The sequence below is a fragment of the Xenopus tropicalis genome, chromosome 8 (assembly GCF_000004195.4).
Source record: "Xenopus tropicalis strain Nigerian chromosome 8, UCB_Xtro_10.0, whole genome shotgun sequence".
Classification (NCBI taxonomy): Eukaryota; Metazoa; Chordata; class Amphibia; order Anura; family Pipidae; genus Xenopus; species Xenopus tropicalis.
In genome coordinates this window covers 113,078,109-113,097,969 of record NC_030684.2, presented here as the reverse complement: position 1 = coordinate 113,097,969, position 19,861 = coordinate 113,078,109, and the positions used below count along the sequence as shown (strand labels likewise).

The window sequence follows — 19,861 nt, the reverse complement described above, 5'->3', positions numbered from 1 at the left end:
AGATGGATTGGGTCTTGTGAAGAGAAAGAAGCAGAATGTAATATATCCCCATACATATATAAAAACGACATATCTGTGTGTTTTGAACAATATAAACCACTTTTTCAAAACAGATCTTATTTCTTAAACACTGGACATTATTTTAATTGGTTTGAACATTATTTGAATCTTTTTTAAGATGATAGGCTCCATTTAACAAGTTACTTTTAAAAAGCATCAACTGTTTGCCTGATTCTGGCAGGCATCAAATATTTATCCAGTACCCATAACTCTAACGTTTCTCACTAACTAGGGTATCCTAGTCTATTCCCCAGGCTTCCCAGGCTCTTTCAGGAATCACAGGGACCCATACTACTTATTTGTGGCCCCATGGGTGGAGGCCCTAGCTAATTATTAGCCCTTTGGTTGCCTGGGTCACTGGCAAACCCCAATGAAAAATAAATGGTCAGGGTACAAGTGGCCAGATGCTACTTTGCCAAAAACCTGCCTTATTCTTAATATGACTTGCTAACCTAATGGCCAAATCTTTCAAACAACAGAGAAGATCCAGACTGAGCACGGCAGTCCAGGCCCGGACTGGCAATCTGTGATATCTGCAAATGCCAGAGGGGCTGCTGTAAGATGCCATAGACAGTTACTATTTATTTGGCTGATGGTTTGCTTTTTGGGCCTCTGTGTAGTTGTAATGCCAGGGCCTATTGTGAATCCCAGTCAAAGTCTGCAGCAGCCATTAGTGTCACAGTACAGGGCAACGTGCCACATCATACTAAATGGAGCCAATTTATATTCAGAAAAACCCAGCATCAGCTGTGACAACTGCTATAAATGTGTCACTGGCACTATAATTCTGTTCTACAGCACTCAACTGCTCTTTAATGGGTCTCCAACTTATTCCACAGAACGTTACAGAGATTAAACATCAGTCCCTGCCCTAGTGGATTTTAAGGTGCCCATACACTTTCAGATCCACCTATGGGTGGGCGATATCGGGAGAATCCAGGCCCTGGGGCCAAACGATCGAATTATAACAACGGGTATAGGCAAAGTTGGTTCGGGACCGCATCAACGAGCCGATGCGGTCCCCGATCCGACTAGGATTTTTAACCTGCCCGATCGATATCTGGCCGATTTCAGGCTAGATATCGGTCGGGCAGGCCCATCGGTAGTGCCCATACACGGGCCGATTAGCTGCCGAATCGGTCTAAAGGACCGATATCGGCAGCTAGAATCGGCCCGTGTATGGGGACCTTAACACCTTATCACAATCAGCCAATTTTTATCAGGAGCCACTTATCTGTCCTGGAGTATGGAAGGAAACCAGAGTACAGAAACCTCAGGGGAAAAACATACAAACCCCTTACAGATGGTACCTGGCTTGAACTGGACCCAGGTCTTTTACAAGTAACCCACAAGTTTGAGAATGTTATAAATTTGGAGGAGTGTCATGAACTTACTGGGGGGAAGGTACGTTACTACTGAAGCCCATAAGCATCTCCCACCCTCTGTATCCAGTGGCAAAAAAGGGAGGCAAGGCTCAAAGTTGAACCTAATCTCTTAGCCGAGGGGGCAGGTAAGTAAAAATACTGGTAGACTGACACCCAAAATAAGGAGAAGGAAAGGTATAACCATGCCAATTTGTTATGCACCCCTAGTGATTATTAGCGCTAATTCTAATTAGCTGTTGCTGTGCAACACATTTTTAGGGGAAAACAGAACCCAGAATCTTAAAATATACAGAACAGCATGGGGGGATTTTGGTGCCATTTTCACAGATTCCACAGTGTGTGACACTTAAAGGGGAGAGGAGTGCAGTGACATCTAGGAAGTGCTGAATGGAAAGTAAAAGTAAATGACTGACAGCTGAGCTTTCTAAATTAGTTTTTTGTTTTTTTTTTTGAACAGGTATGGATGTTTTAATTAAAAAAATAATTTGGGTTTAATCTTTAATTTGAAAAGGACTTTTAACATACAGCTTTTTATGTCTGGTTAACAGGTCCCCTTTAAAGGGATGTGAAATCTCAGACAATAGTCCCAGAATGAGCAGCCCCGCCCTAAATGTCAATCATATGGGACTGCCAAGTAATTGCTTCATTCTGGGCCAAGATTTGCAGAGGACACTACGATCTCAGTGCACACATTCCCCAAGCTATGCCTATTGGGCACTGTAACACAGCTTACTAGATCTGTAAATGTATCACCCTAAAATGGCTCTCGAGGGACCACTACAGCCATATGGAAAACCCTTGTGTGGGAACACGGCACACTGGAGCGCTTGGCATATACCCAAACGAGCATACCTGAAAATTTTGCCCAGGTTTGGCAAAGCAGGCTAGACTCTTTGGATTTCGAGGACATGACCCATTAAGACCGTTATTTCTTTTACCTTATTTTATGGCTACGCTTCTCTTTTTTAATGTAAATTTGCTTATGACTCTGTCCACACACAAAAAGACAATGTATACCCGCCAACTCTTTTTATTTTTATGTGTCTTGTTTCGTATTGTTTTGAATTAAATACAATAAAAAAAAAAAAGATTACAAAAAAAGCGTCCCTTGTCACTAAAAAGATTTTTGCAAATTATACTGTTTTTTTTTTTTTTTAAATCAAGCTGAAACTGATGTCAGTGATTGGTGCCACCAATACTCCTTTTCAATTGGCCCCCGCTGCAAAGAAGAGGGGAAAAGGCCATAGACTGCTTTGTCTTCAGCAGGGTGCCAGGCATAGCTGTTAAATATGGCTCAGTGAACAGGGGCTAATAAAGCAGAAGCATTATACCTCTCATGGGATACAGTCAGAATATTTGCTCTTTATGAGTGGTCTTTAAACACATACCGATCAGCAGGTAGATATACAGACACAAGCAGAGCTGTATAAAATGAAACCAATTATCTGCTTTTATTTGGTAATAAGCCCTCTTTGTACAGAGGCAGAGTTAATGCCGATGATCCTGGGAGTGACACTTCCAACAAGGAAGGAGATTAGTAAGGTAGTCTCTTAGCTTCTTTGTTGGCAGTGGTAGCTGTAAAGCACTGCTTAGTAATGTACATCATGCCCCACAGGACATACAAAAGTGTTGAGATGAGAGGTCCCCCCTCTGATATCTGACACTGTGCAAGAAGAGTTCATGGTACAGTGCAAGTCTAGGCCAAGTCCCCTATGGCTTACACAAGTCTGCACGATCACAGTTCTAGAGTGGAGCACAGTCATTGCCATGGATCCACTTCTTACTTCTGACCCAACTGAGACAGCTAGAAAACATAGACCGAAATGTCAGAAAAGGCAGCAGAAACAGTTTGTATATAATGCATACACCATACAATAAATAAATAAAATAATAATAATTAAAATAATGCACTGCTATCTGGCCAGGTGCTACAGGAGCCCTTTAACTAATCAGCACCACTAAAGTAGTTCCAGAAGTTCCTTATCCTCATGAAGATTAGAGACCTACTGAGTAAAGGGAATCTATTTTGTAGGTCTGCTTATCCTCTGGGCTGGTAGTTAGCCCTGTGCACAAGGTACTTTTACTATAGCCTTCAGCTGGCCAATATTCATACATGATTTTGGGTTTGTGCACATTGGCTGGATTATCCCAACCAATAGGTATGTATCATAGATATCATTGGGTTAGCTGACTGGGCAGGTATGAACATTTCAAAAAGTGAGGGAGTGAAGAGGAGCCTAGTTCCAATTGTTCTGATACAAAAGGTGGCCATACTGTGCCCCCATATGGGGCAACATTTCCAGGTTTAATTTCTTGACCAATCTGGCTCTTTTGATATCCTTTTTGCTTTATGTATGCTTAAATGCTTCAAATTCATAATGGTATTAAAGAGATCTTGGGCACAGCTGAGCCTATATCAGGATTGCTATTCCTCACTCAGTACCTTGGTACATTTCAGATAAAAAAAACAACTCATCATTTCCTAGTGTATTTTATCATTTTTATTTGAAAAGCACAAGAAAATAAAGAGGTATTTAAAGGAACTTAAGTGAAGCATAACACAGACTTTAAAGGTCTTTAGTGAACAGAACCTATAACGTGAATACACTGGGCAAAATATTCTTTCACTTTCATGAGTTAAAATGGAACCCTAAGCCCCAGCAGGGATATGTATCTCAGGAATGATGGACCCCCAAGTCCTTGCATGGATTTGTATCTCAAGAAGAATGAAGCCCTGAGTCCCAGCAGAGGTATGTATGTCAGGAAGAATGGAACCCTAAGAGCAAAAAGCTAAACAAGAATGGAGCGCTAGGTCCTAGCAAATATATGTATCTCTGACATCCCTGGCAGACCATAGGACATCAGGCAAAATGCATTAGTATACTTTGGCAGGGGTAAAGATATCCAGCAAAAAGGAACTCTTAATTCTATAAACATTTCCCTTTGGCCTCTACTAACTTTAATAAATGCTAATTTCCAAGCCACTTTAGTTTTAATGACCACATATTGATAGATTTCATTTCTTCTGCCTCAACAGTTTTGGAAAAACTTTCAAAAGTGCTGTCCAACTGGATAAAATATGGATTATGGTTTTACGTGTATAATTGGTTATTCCTCCAACACACCCACTGCAATTAAATTAGTCAGGAGACATGGCCTCCCAGAGGGGAAGCTGGGTAGGATTTATTATGTATCCTTACTCTCAGCCCACCATACACAGAAGATTTCACCAAGTCACTTTCCTGCTATTTGCTGTGCTCATTACGCAATGAGATCTACTATGTTGTGTGAATATGATATGGACCTTAAATTGCAACCTACACTGGGATGGGGACTGATGTGAGTGATAACATGCTGGCCATATATATATATGCATGTATATATACAGCTTATTATACTATATATATATATATATATATATATATACTGTATATAACAAGCCGAAGACTAAATTGTATATTTAGGCATGGTGCCTAAAGCATTCCAGACAATACATCCCATACTTTACTGCTACCAGACAAAATTACATTCTACCTTTGGAATTTCCAACCCCCCCAACTTTGAGACAAATTTGATAGGAAAATGTATTTAATGTTCTTATCAACTGTATTAAGTGGCTCTGTGGAATGCTGAACCTGCTAGATGAATGTCTTTAGAAAACCTATATTACTATATAGGAAGACAGCCTTCGGAGTGTAATTCAGACCTTCCTGCATAATGGGTTTCTGGATAACGGATCCCATAGCTGTATAACTATGATGTACCACTAAAGGCCAAATTAAACACATGCTAAATGATGTTAATACGTCTCACCTGCTTCACAAACTGTGTAGCATTAAATAGTTCTGTGCATCCATACAGAATGTGCTTTCCTTGCTTGGTCTAGGAGATAATAAACAGAAGTGTCAAGTGGGTGTGACAAACAGTTCTCTTTATTTACTACTATGAGGTCTCTAACCCTTTCTTTATCAAGCAGGCCATGTCACATTATTCTTACTTTTCAATAGGCTTTCATTTTTTATAGTTTTTGAATTATTTGCTTTTCTCTTTTGACTGTTACCAGTTTTCTATTTAGGCCCTCCTTTATTCATATTCCTGTCTCTCTTTCAAACCACTGCCTGGTTTCTAGGTTAAATCAGGCTCTAGCAACCAGACAGCTGCTGAAATTTCTTACTGGAGAGCTGCCGCACAAAAAGCTAAATAATTCAATAACTGCAAATAATAAAAAATGAAGACAATTGCAATTGCAAATTGTCTCAGAATAGCATTCTACATCATACTAGAAGTTAATTTAGGTGAATTTCCCCTTTAATTAGAAGTGACAGAATCACAGGGCCAGTGATATAAGGCTGATGCCACATGCGGCGTAGGGCTGATTTTTTCGCAAGCGGAAAAACGCTTGCCGAAAATTCAGCCCTACGCCTGCTACTTGTGCCTGCACCCGAATGAAAACGCGAGACTTTGCATTATCTCGCGTTTTCATGCGTATATCGGCTACATGTGCCTGCACCCGAGCGTATTCCATTCATTCGGGTGCAGGCACAAGTAGCAGGCGTAGGGCTGAATTTTCGTCAAGCGTTTTTCCGCTTGCCGAAAAAAATCAGCCCTACGCCGCGTGTGGCATGAGCCTAAAGTGCCAACATGTTTTCAAAATATATTGAAAATTACGTATTACTTGAGCCATCAGTTCTATCTTCAAGATCTAGAATGTGGCGTGTTTTACATTCTTTGTAAAAAAGTGTAGTTTTCCTACAGAACTTGATTTAATTCCAGTAAGTACTTTTCTGTATTATCTAACATAAGTAATAAACTATATCTTCATTTAAGTGTGACAGGATTAGGTGCACTGATAGGTTAAAGCCACCTGTGGTGGATCCTCAACCACAGATAAATGCAGGCTGAGAATCTGCCCCTAGGCTTGAATCAGTGCTCTTCTGTGTCTGCACCTAGAGCCACTTGTGTTGGGCCCAATGCAGGCACACAGAGGGGATTTCAGCACAAAATGCATAATCATGTGTTTTGACAATAAAATCTGCTCTGTGTGCCTGCATTCGGCCAACAGTGAAGGGCGGATTCCTGGGCTGGTTTATCCGCAGGCCGAGAATACTACATCTGTGGCATCAGCCTTAGTGCTCTAAGTTGTATATAATTTACTTAGTATACCAGTGTCTTTCATTGAATTTCATACACTTGGCGTGTCCCCTTTACCTCTCACTGTATCTAATGTGCTTGGGGTGCCAATACCCACTGTCTCTCAATGTACACAATGTAAGCAGAGTGCTAATGGCCACTGCTTCTCACAGATTTTACTGTACCGTGCATCATGTGATGTCACCTTCTGGGTGCTGAAGGTTTAGCAGAAAGCTAAACATGGCCCTGGCACAATAACTGCTGTATGTTTCAGGAATAGTGTATGAATGTTAAGTCTAGAGCAGATGGAGGAAGGTAATGAAGTTCAGAAGGCGAATGTAGAAAAGCAGAATGATATAAAAAGAGGAGTACGAAAGAGGGGCAGAAAAAGAAATGAAAAAAAAAATGAATGAATGAATACAGGAGAGTAGGAGAAGAGTAACAGGGATATCAAAAGACAGAAAAATACTGATACCTTTATGTAGTCTACTAAGTTCTGGTACTCAATGTAGTTTCCACCTCCTACAACAAACACAATAGCCTGAAGGGAGAAAGAAATCAGAAATCTCCCTTTATTTTACTGAACAGAAAGAATATTGTAAAAGAGCAGCATAGAGACAACACAAAGATCTGTTCCCTGAATATTGTACACATTACAATAATATCCTGATCTATTCAACAGTTCTGCTTCTGGAATGCTAAATGGTTAAAAAATACAGACCCTAGAGCAATGTACAGTAGGAAAGCTAAAGACCAAACACAGGAAAAATACTAGATTCAAATATGTCAGATCTGTGTCCAACCAGCTGTCCAATAATAATAATACTCCCTTCAGGTCTTTGTGGGATGCGCAGCGTTTTAGTTAAAAAATGGGGCAAAGATTACTGGAAAGCTTTTTGTTACACTCCTTACCTCTTGGAAAGGATTCTTGTTTCTTGGGACAGAGCTGCAATAAAGAATAACAAATGCGTGGTCAGGTATAATTGAATATTATATTTATATGTCAATATTTGGCTAGCCTCTAACAATAAAACTAACATAGATCCCCTTCCAAATGCAAGACCAATAATAGCAGCTTTCCTTTACCGTCACCTCTATGGTACACAAAGTGTGTACCGACCCCAGCAACACATAATGGTAATCAACATGGCAGGAGACTGCTTCCCTCTGAAAACAACAGCATGCAACAGAAGTAGCTCCCAGAGTGGGTTTTGTGGGTGAAACTTTCGGGTCCCTTTATATTTTTTGTAGTCGTTCTACTTGCCATAATTGTTGATAATGGGCAGTGATCTGTGGGTCTGATTGGTACTATTACGTGCCATAGCCATGCTGTATGTTGTGCACAAGCCTAGCAGTGAGAGGGATTTTAATGAATGTTGAGAATATTTTTTTGAGCTCAAGGAAAGTTCTGAAAACTGGAGCACCAAGAACAGAGTAGAGTGGAAGAATCACCTGTCATTTCCCCGTAGCATCTTGGGGTCAAAGTATCTGTAGTCGTCAGTCTCCTGTGGGACAGTCAAAGAGCAGATCACACAAACTGGAAAAATGGAGAATAAAACCAACCTCCAGACTTACAACATGTTTAAACATGACCTCATGTCTCTTAATCAAACTCCACTGGTTTTAAAACTATAGGGCTTTTCTTCCTATAGGCCTGAAGAACTGGGTGAGGGTCCAAGTTCTAAGGTCAACTCAATATAGGGCCTGAATACATGTCTAAAAACTGCTGTCTTTTGCAACTTTGTGTAATCTTTTTATGGGCTCTACCATGTAATTGGATTATTAGTCCTTCAGGCCAAATGAGTATATCAAAGCATTTATAACACTCCCACATGTAGCCAAATCCCACATGATCAAATGCTCAGCAGGCAGGTTAAACAAAATTATAAAACAGATTTATATGTGGCCAGCTTTACCTATCTTTGATTGGATTTACTAAGGAGCGCAACTGCAATTCAAAACCATACTGAATGTTTCTCTTATTGCCCTTCTTACTCTAGTAAACAGCTCCCCAAATTCTAGAAATCATATCCCCCTCTTTAATGGGTGCCTAAACATTTGATGTAGGCAGTGGACTGAAGGCCAGTTAGAGTGAGACGGTTGAATTCTTACCCCTAACCTGTATAGTTCCATATAATGCATAACACTGCCTCATGGCATCTCAGTAGAGGATAGCTTTTTAATGAAATGCCTTTGAACCCTACTAATGCATTGGAACCTCTAAAATTCCCTACTGTGCCACGTGCTATCATGACACACTGTAGCTATACTATGTTGATGTAAATTAATATATTGCATAGCAGAGGCCATAACACTATAGAAGTTGGCAACCCCAAAATATAAAATCTTTCACAAACCCAACTACTTCAATCCAAAGTGCACAGTGTATCTAGCATTTTTCTAAGCGGGCAACTATTTTATGGTTTGTTAAAAGACTTGGGTAGCCCTTATGTTGATTTTAGAGCTGCAGCAAAAAGATTTAACAGTTGTAACACATTGTATGTACGATTTAAGTGTATTGCAAAGCACACAGCCCTAGGATACTCTGACCAGAAGTAGAACACAGACAGAGCACCCGAGAGGCTTCCTTTCATGAATTTTGGCAGATGGAGAATCTTTTTGGAGGGGGTTTGGTTGGAAGCTGCGTTTTTTCCAAAACACATAAATTCATATTTCGTTTGTAGCAAATAAAAAAAAAATAAACACAAGCAGTCAGAAGGGAAAAGAGACAGCTTACAAAAACATGGAAACCCTCTGAGACCTATATTTATTTATAAAACAGAGAATATACATGGTAGGTATCTCAGAGGGTCTCAGCAAGCAGAGCAAGTGACAGGTACCATTTCCTATGTGCGTGAAACAGAAAATATTTTAGTACAAACCTTCGGATTTCAGTGATAATGTCTCATAGTATCAGTAAAAGACAGAACATGAACCTTATTGAGAAAAGGAGTGGGGATAGACGGTAGAGTAATATTACGGAAGTATGGGACTCAACTTCTAATACCTGAATACAGCAATCCTATGCAATTACATTTTTATAATCATTTCCTTCTAGAGTAATCATGTCACCCATTGGGCAGAATCAGTTTTGGTCTGCTTATCTGTAACAGCAGAGTGTTCTTTGAAACATCGCAGCTCTTTAACTTTTGCCAGCCATTCTTTCATGTCTGGTACATGTTGTGATTTCAGTTATTTAGGGATTAGCAATGTAGCTGTGAGGTGGGAGACTGAAGTTACCAAAATTCTGTGGGCCCTCCAGGGACCACGTGCAATATGTGAGTTGAGTTGTAGTATTGTATCCCAAATGGATACAATACTACAAGGGTAATCCTAAAATACATGTGCAAGGAGGTACCCGTCGTTGCATTACATTGCCAACACAGTTGACCGTAGTTGGGAAATATTCTATGTAATTTGCATGGTGTGTAATACTATTTAGTTACAATCTTATAGTTCAGCTCTTGGATTCTGCTACATCAGAAGCTGCCCATGGGAGGCTTTGAAACCACATTTTTAAGAAGGAAAGTTCTAAAGTGTTTAAGAAACCCAAAAGTAAATGCATGCTGTTTTTCTAGTGTTGCTCTAGGGATCATGGAGCCATGATACAGTAGGTGTATCACCCACACTGTTGTTCATCAATAAGCCAACAGCAATGTTGGATTGTTAGACTTCTAGGGTATTGGTCAAGAGAGGGTGATTCTTAAAAAGAAGTTTACAGTGTATGTAATCTATCCAGGAAAGGCAGAGTAAGCAGGCAGGGGTCATCTGATCAACTCTGACTCAAGAGTTTGTTTTTGAAGTGGTGTGACCAGCGCAAAATATAATTTAGAATAGCCACCTAGAATAGCTGTAATGCTACATCTCCTAACCAAAAACACCTATGCTAGGTCTGAAGGGCCTATCAAGCCTAGGCCTGGACTGGCAACCTGTGGCTTCTATACAGATGGGGCTGCTGTAAGACCTGATAAAGCCACATAAATGTGGTAAGTATGAACTGAAATCTTCTTAACCAATTACTGGGGTAAGCCAAAGGGAGAGCTTGGACCAGGTTCAGTAGCCATGAGCAGTACTGCTTAACACCCAAATATACTTCATATAGTCTTCTTACCGGATTAGACTTTACTTCCATTAAACTGTCAAGGATCCTGGTAACTGGCAGATTCTAAGAGAAACAGACATGTGTTAGATTTTGTATATATAATGGAGTATATGCATAGAAGGTTAGGAACTGAGTGACTGGTTATTCAGCACACACAGCTTCTCCTCACCCAGAACACAAACCGATAGTAAAAGAAGCAAATATATGCATCCCCAGCCTCCTTCCCACAGCCCAAACAGTGTCACAGTTCAGCATAAACAGCTGACATTTTATTACATATTTATTATCGGTTGGCTCAGCATGATGTGTGACAGAAAGTTCTGTGCCCAGGGTTTGTATCAAGTGTCCAAGCACATTCACAAAGCTTCTTGTTTTGAGTGTCCAAAACAAACAGGATAGGGGAACTAGGTGGGAGGGGAAGGTGCCTAGATTAACCCATCCCTTGCAATAGGGCTCACAAACACACTAAAACAGAGGCAGCTTTAATGAGCAATTGCTTCTGCAAAGGGGAATCTCTGTTACCTATGAGTTTAATGGCCATAGATAACCCAGGTAGACTCTGGAAAAGTCATAGATAGAAATGGAACAAAACTAAAACTAAATTGTTTAGCATTTTTGTTTAGCACATCTCTAGTTTGGAATTTTAGCACCTATCTGGTTGCTAGGGTCCAATTTAACCTAGCAACCAGGTAGGAGTTTGAAAGTGAGACAGGAATATGAATAGAGGAGGGCTTAAATAGAAAGATAAGTAATAGAAATTAACAATAATAATAAAATTGGAGCCTCAGAGCAATAGTTTCTTTGGCTGCTGGGGTCAGTCAGAAATGGGAGACACAATTCAAGAGCTATAATAAAAAATGAAGACCAATTGAAAATTTGCTAAGGCCACTATATAACATTCCACATTTGGGGCCTATTTATGAAGGTACATAATCAGATGTGACAGACTTTTCTGTATTTAACAAGGTAAAATGTGGCATATTTACATAATGTAAAAAGAAACATGGTGCATAGTTGAATAAGGGTCATATATGTCTTTTTCCCCCTCCAGAGTAAAGATTAACCAAAACAAATCACCAAGCTGAAGAACTGTCAAGGATACAGATGTGCAGGGCATTATCAGACAGAGAATGCAGACATATTTGCCTTTGGGTTCCATAACTACAGCATTATCTCCCATATAACAGAGGTTAGGGGTGCTAAAGATGTTACAGGGGCAGTGCAGCTGTTTGTCAATATACAGCATTTTTTCTATTTACATTCTCATCTGCAGATTTATAAATTGCCCCCATAATATTTACGCTGATCTGGCTTTGCTTTGTATTTTAGTCTTATCTGTGGCTCCTGCACATGTGTCAAAGCTAAAGTAAATTACAATAGCACATATGTATGGAATATCGAGATGGCAGCCTGACACCACTCCAACCTAGTAGATGTCTGTTCAAGGTGGTTTGTATCTACAGCAATGGCAGCTTATCCTTGAGGTTCTGTACCTGCTGCTTTAGAACCAGGTTTTTCACTCCTTCCATCACAAACTGTGAGCCTGTATTCATGACCCGGGAAAGCAAGCTGGAAGATAACAAAAACAAGATGGTTACACAGGCATGTCAATGGTGCCAAGAATTGAACCAGTGTACTTATAAAGACATTATTCTAAATAAGTGGGGATAGGTCTCATATTACAGTTTTGATATTTAAATTTCATATTACCTAACTGCCTGCAACTGGCTTCAATGGCAGTCAAAAGGGCAATAGTGAGTACTGTGGGGGAAGCTGCTTCAAGTATTTAGTTACTCAGGTAAAGTACACAGCCCAAAAGATGTGTGTGTGTATGAGGAAGCCATGATGGGTAACATAACTGTAATGAGGAGTTATCATGACAATGTGGAAGTTCTGTTTTCCCAGGACTCCAAGCAAGTTCACAGATGCACAACTGGCATACAGTCACAGTATCCGTGTTCTCTAGCAAAGACCAGGGAGTCACATTCCTCTTACCCTTTGGATTTTGCAGCTCCAATCCCATAACTGGCAGGTGCAGAAGCCATCTTGGCAAAAGCTCTGTATAAATGACAAGACAAGGAAATCACTTACTGTACACCCTATAAGGCAGGCCCTGGGGTGAGTTGGCACAAGGATCAGCTGTTAAAGAGATGGTTTATGATCCCTACTCATGTTTCAACCCATTTAGAATGATGCATTTGGTTCTGAACACATGATTGGAAAGTATGGCAATGGGCATTAGCTAACTTGAATACTTTTTTAGATCAATTTACCATCCATAAGCTGTGGCCATCTGGGTATATGGCCAAATTGTAGAAGACTTTGTCAGAAAATCAGTGTAGTGACCTTGGTCTCTGACAACCATATTTTAGTTTAATGATAGCAGATGTCTGAGAATTGCCCTGACAGATACAATTATTTGACATGAGTACAGATCAATCCCAATATACAGCATGGAATCAATATTACTATACTAGTTGGGATAACAGGGCCAAGTACCAATCATTGCAGAAATGCAGAAAAAATACTCGTGGTCTTACTTCCACTGCTTTATATAATTTAATGGTGCCAAACTGCAGCCTGCATCTTCCAGAGCTTTGCGATACTGCTCAAGGTCCACCTAGAATGAAACAGAACAGGGCAGAAACCATTAGAACATCACTCCCAATGTTTCTCCATTTCTACTACTATGAAGAAGTTGAAATACACAATAATATCCTGCATCTAAAGGTTTGTTTGTGGTTTGAGAATAGGTTAAAAATGCAGTGTCTCATGACAATAGCAGCTAATACAACAGAATATAATCGGTACTGGGGAAAGCTTAGATGTCACTGAAAACAATATAAAGTATTTTAAAGGCAAATTATACGTTCTAAATGCAAACTTAACCAAAAGATCATTTATATCCCAAGAAATAACCCATATGAGTATCAGTGCAAGATTCTACTATGTACTCACAGGGCATATGCAACTTATTTCATCTATTATGGAGAGATCTAATTTTCTGGGAGGGAAGGATAATATGCAGGCATTTTGTAATAAATCCATTTTCTTTTAAAATCCTTTGAAGTCAAGTGATGTCACCAACATTTATCTCCACCATTGTCAATATCATGAATAAAACCCTATGAAAGCAATGTTGGGGAACTAATGGCCACCCTGGTGAAACCAGAGATAAAGATATCATACATTAACATATTAAAGTATTTTTTAACTCTTTATTTGTATTTTTTAATAAGTTAAAGATTGTCGCAATTCTGTAGATTGCTGAAGTAGGAAATAAGGAAGGAGAAGGGCTCAGAGGGAAGGGGAGATAGAAAAGAAAGAGGAAAGGAAGAACAATAAAAATAAAATCTGCATTGACAAAATATATCGTATCAAATATTTAGGTTTATAGGTAGGTCTTTATTATTTAATTTGTAGTTTTAGCTTTTTGTGCAGCAACTATACAGTTTGGAATTTCTGCAGCTGTGTTGTTACTATGGACTAAATTATCCTAGTAACCAGCCAGTGGTTAAAATGAGACAGGAATATGAATAGGAGGGGGCCTAAATAAAAAGATAAGTAAGAAAAACGTCAAAACTGTAGCCTCACAGAGCAATATTTTTTTGCCTGCCGGGGTCAGTGACCCCTATTTAAAAGCTGACAAGATTTAGATGAAGGAGGTAAATAATTCAGAAACTATACAAAATAGAAAAAGGAAGGCCGATTGAAAAGTTGCTAAAAACTGGTCATTCTATAACAGGGGTCCTCAAACTTTTTAAACAGGGGGCCAGTTCATGGTCCCTCAGACTGTTAGGGGGCCAAACTATAGTCCTCAAACTACGAACCCCCCCCCTTCCTTCTCCCTGCTGCATCCTCAAACTACGGCCCGCTCACCAGTGTTTCCTTCAGCTCCCTACTCCCTGCTGTGTCCTCCCACTCCATCCTCTTCCTCCCTGCTGCATCCTTGTGTCATGTCACCACGATGAGGCAGACAAGTAGTAGCCAGGACTGAGGACGCAGCAATGGCCGGATAAGTTACCTTGGGGGGGCCGGATCTTGCCTGCGGTCCTTAGTTTGAGGATCCCTGTTCTACATACTAAAGGTTAACTTAAAGGAGACCGACCCCAATAATGTGAGCTCAATGAAAAGCAATTATATCAAACATCATCACCTATAATTTAACCCGGGGGCTATTAGCATCTCCTCCAAGTCAGACAATGGTCTCTTGGTCTTTGTTTATAATACAAAGTCAGAACAAACCACTTCCTTTAATGCTAATATTGTTACATGGTTGCTGTTTTTGACCACTGCCAATGTGGTACAAACACACAAAAACCACACTTATACTGCTGGGGCATTTGTGACTCAATCTGGAAAATGAAGAGCAGTATTTTTTCCTTAGCACATCGCTGATGGTTCCTTTGTACAGAACCGCTGGAGAGAGTTCCTATGTACCAGACATGATAATGGCCAGGAATATGCAACATCTGAAATGTTTTTTTCTCTATAGCCCACAATCTGAATTCCAGACACACTCCTGTTGTCTCACATTCACGCTCAGGCCAAACAGGAAGCCACCAAGCTGCTTGTGACACATCAGAGGTCGGCGTCAGAAAGAGAAGAGCCCTCAGAAGAGACCATAGGATTTCCTCCCAAGGAAAAAAGCTGGGAAGAAATGGATATTCCCTTCTCAACTCCAAGCGCACAAAGGCTGCCTGTTTGGCTTCAATAACAAACATGTGAAAACAGTGAGGCCTTGTTACACAACACAGACAGGGGCTTCCTATGGAACAACAGCACTTAGCAAGAGTTAAACTATACCTAGAGTGAGATGAAAGCAAGCTCCTCAGAGACTGCCATAAGCTAATAACTCTGGAATTTAATTATGTTTCCAAGTATTCAACCTCTTCCACTTACACACACTGCAAACTATGCATCAGTAGGAGATTCGGCCTGCACGTTTTACTCCACTGACAGTCTAGATTGACTCTTATAAATCTGAAAATGTCCGCATCCTATCTATCATGGGACTGCCCTACGGTTAAACCTCATACGCTGTTTCTCAAGCCAGCGCCTCCTTGCCAACTGAAGAAAAAAAAATCAAATCATCCAAAAGGTGCCAGGAAGTGTGTGTTCTGAGTTGTCAGGGCTTCGCTGATAAATAGCGACCGCACTGAGAGTGTTTCAGGTGCACCATTTCCAAATATTTCACGGCTAAAGGAAAGTTCTGTGAAAGAGTATTGCACCGTACCTCGGAAGGGGCCTGGGCAGACGTGATGTAATAGATCAGGAACAACCGCATCTTGTCTTCTGGTGTTCCAGCTGCAAACAAATACACAAACAAGTCAAAAATCCAAAAAAGCAACATTTTTTAACGTAGCCACAAATGGGCAGAATGATACATCTCGCTGCCTTGAAGCATCAGAAGGTGCATTAGCAAACACTGCAGGTTTCACTCACCCCATGCTTTAGCCTGCATAAATGTTACCTTTGGAAGGGGACAGACTCATTTAATAGGTTCATGCTGTGAGGATTACTAAAAAGTTACATGTCCTGAACAGAAAAACCCAACACAGGGATTTCAAATGGGTTGTCCAGCATCATCTCTAAGCAGAAAGAGCCACATACAACACAGAAACCCCAAATATACCTACCACTGTAATCTGTACATTCAAAAAGTATGATTAAATACTATTTTTATATTTTTTTATTCAGTTGCAAAACAGCTCTTCTCTTTCTGCATCATTTGAAATCCTGGCAGAGGAGGAGGGACTAAAACACCGACGTTACAAATTGTAACAACTTCTCCACAGCTTACAGACAGCATGCAGAAACCACATGACCCACAATGCATTGCACTGTGATGTTCCTTTCCTTATTGACATCACATGTGCATAGAATTGTGGGATTTGGAGGATGCAGGCTGAAGGCAGTCTAAGGACCGTTGACTACTCATTTTTTTTTTTTTGAGTGTCAAAGTAGTTAGCCATATCGGCAGGGGGGGCGGGGCTTAGGTAACTGTTCCAAACCATATTATTACTTTACAAATCATGAAAAGGCTGCATATTTTGTATCTGTAGCTTAAGTTGTGTTTGGGTGAAGTTCCCCTTTATGATACCCATATTAATACAAGAGGATTTTATCTAGCTATAAAAATCCTTACTTAGTAGCTGACGTAATACGACATGTATTTATAAGTGGTTTGTATTAGCTATTTTATATTTTTCAAACATGGAGTATGTTCTTCATCAAGGCTGACCTCTTGTACAAAAGGCTGTACCCCCTGCCCGATAGGGGTCTGAGACTCCCAGCATGTAGTATAAGCAATGCAATCAGAACTCCCCTGCTCCCCAATCACTCCCCCACAGTGCCCAGATGAATTGAATACATAAGGCTTCAGGATGCAACACCACTGGCACAGTAGCAAAAGCCATTTTCTACATATAAAACTCCCCAGCTTTATGGATCTTTGGCAGGGTAAAAGCTACTCTCCTACTTGTCCTATGGATGCTACTAAGTTTCTGGACAGCTATAGTGTGTAGTTTGTCTCATACAGAAAACCTGAACTAAAGTTCAGTTGGGTGCAGCAAGTTTGCATCTAAAAATGAGCTGCCCACTGCAGTGTTAGTACTCCAATAATGTCTAATATTACATAAACACTGTATCTGGCATGGTCTGAAGCAGGTGTAGGCAGTAGAGGCATGTGGGGCTTAAAGTGACAAATGGGAAAGGGGGTGGTGACTGGGGGGCAGGCTACTAAGTGATAGCTGGGGCTTGACTTGGAGGGGCATTTGGCCTGTCTCTGGCTGGCAGAAAAGCATGGGGAACTGGTAATTTAGGGTGCAGGGGGGTGGGGTACAGGAACATTGGCACCATCTAAACATGAGCTGCCCACTGTAGTTTTAGTACCTCCAATAACATATAACATCACATAAATTATTTATGTGGCATGGTTTGAAGCAGGTATACGAAAGGAAATAGACCACACTCGCACACCCTCACGCTTCAAGGTTAGTGTGCTCTGTGCACAGTGCTGGAGGGATCGGCACCCTCCCAATACATATACAAAGCAATAGAACTCTGGCAAATGAAGCAAGTACAAGTAGCAGGGCAAGCCCTTGGAATTGTTATTGTGGAAGGACAAGGTTTCAGGGTGGACCCCCTTTGTGAAGCATGAGAGGTTACCATTACCAACTAAAACACTATATAATGTGCTTGAAGTGCAAATGGTCACTACTTCTCACTATATAATGTCTTCTTCCATTTTTTGGGGTTCTGGACCGCTCTACTCATATAGTATATATATATATATGCCCCTACCTATTTTTCTCCCTGTAGAACATATAGATGATACCGACAGTGTACACCAGAGCTTTCTACCTGGCAGTGAATGTACCAGACCATGCTACATGTTAACAGTGGGTCCCTTTAACCACGGATATGTCATGACCTCCCTACTTGTACTCCACCAAGCATAATTTAAATTCTGACCCCTTTGAGCAAAAACTGAATCACTAAACTCAAACTCGTTCCTACTGTTTCAAGAAGCCATGTTTTATGACCCGCAGAAGCCTGGCGCCTTCATAATCACAATAAAGCAAAATCTTCAAGTAAAGTGACATATATACAGTAAGTTACAGGGCACTGTTAGATTAATACTGTTACTTCCACATCAGAACCATCTTAAGGAACCGTGACAGCTTCATTTGGCTCCTTTACATATAAGAAGGATGATTGGCAAATACAGATGGAAATCCTTTTTGGACATATTCTAACATATCTGCAATGTGTCTATTATGTTTGATAGATTAACCTCTAGAGATGAAATAATGTTTAAGTTGGTAGAAGCCAGAAATCTCTGGAGGTTGATGATCTACAAAAGATTTGTTGAGACAGCAGTTCCAGTTACCGAGGAGAAAAACACAAAAGGTCCAGAATGCTGAAGATTGCGATTATTTTAATGGACCAACATATAAGGGATGCCAGATATTTTGTTTAACTTACACATATGAAGCTATAGAGACTTCTACACCAGCAGACTTGAAAGCCGAACTATCAGAACATCTTGTTTCACTTATATGTTAATCCATTAAACGGCCTTTACTTTTTGAGATGTAGACAGCTCTATGACGTTGTTAAATAAAAGGGGGGAGGTTCATGTGGTTTGCAAGATAAAAATATAGACCATAATGAAAGTCATGGAGGCTTAAATAGAAAGAACATTCTCCCATTTCTTGCTTAGAGATAAAGTAGCTGCTTGTTCAGATTTTGTAATGAAAAGATTTGAAATAAAACAGTTTCAATACTCGTGCCTATTACAAAAGAATGGGAGAATAGAATTGTACTATTCATGGTGCTGATGATGTCGGAGAGGCAGGGGAATACATGGATTAAAGGCATGCACTGTGTTAGTCTCACCACACTCACAGCGGGATACTCTCTTGGCCCGTACGTGTGATATAGCTCTAACCAAGGGAAAACCTCTTACCACATGAGTTGGTCTCTGTATACTGATGGCTGGCTCTGATTTACCACTAAAGAAATGCTCTTTCTCACTTCATAAACAGTAACTCGCTGCTCTGATTCAATGCCAAGAAACCGCACTAAGTTATTAGGAGAGCAAGAGAAGGCCCAAGGGCTACAAGCCGTAAAATCCCAAGTAAACTAGAAGCTTCATGCAGTGTTATTAGGCATTTTCCAGATTGAACACTATAATACCTAATTTACTGCTGAGATATGTAATAGATGATATTGCATAAAGGTACCCCTGTGTCATTTCTTTGTATACCTTACTACTCGAAGCACCTGGTAATTTTAATTAGCCATTAAAGGGAACCTGTCACCCTGATATAAAAAAGCTGTATAATAAAAGTCCTTTCCAAATTAAACATGAAACCGAAGTTTATTAAACCCTCCTTACCCGTTTTAAGGTATTTAAAAATCTCAGACGTAATATGGTACCTGCCCCACCTCTATGCTTTAGGAATAGTAGCGGGGCAGGTAATTACTTTCTAATCTGCACTTCCTGTCACTGCACTACCCTCCCTCCTCACTGCTTATAACTGTGTATCTGGGCATGGGCACTTCCTGTCACTGTACTACCCTCCCTCCTCACTGCCTATAACTGTGTATCTGGGCATGGGCACTTCCTGTCACTGCACTACCCTCCCTCCCCACTGCCTATAACTGTGTATCTGGG

At 40.4% G+C, this 19,861-nt stretch overlaps 1 protein-coding gene across 1 annotated transcript in view; it reads right to left on the bottom strand.

The window, feature by feature from the left end:
- Positions 1 to 2,872: 2,872 nt before the first annotated feature.
- The window catches only part of scfd1 (sec1 family domain containing 1), a 47,158-nt gene continuing 30,169 nt past the window's right edge, over positions 2,873 to 19,861 (bottom strand). The window contains 10 exon segments of the mRNA NM_001142036.1: positions 2,873 to 3,249; positions 5,259 to 5,327; positions 7,051 to 7,116; positions 7,488 to 7,521; positions 8,028 to 8,080; positions 10,687 to 10,740; positions 12,171 to 12,246; positions 12,673 to 12,735; positions 13,218 to 13,297; positions 15,914 to 15,984. Coding sequence (NP_001135508.1) covers positions 3,226 to 3,249; positions 5,259 to 5,327; positions 7,051 to 7,116; positions 7,488 to 7,521; positions 8,028 to 8,080; positions 10,687 to 10,740; positions 12,171 to 12,246; positions 12,673 to 12,735; positions 13,218 to 13,297; positions 15,914 to 15,984 — 590 coding nt within the window. The 3' untranslated portion in view covers positions 2,873 to 3,225.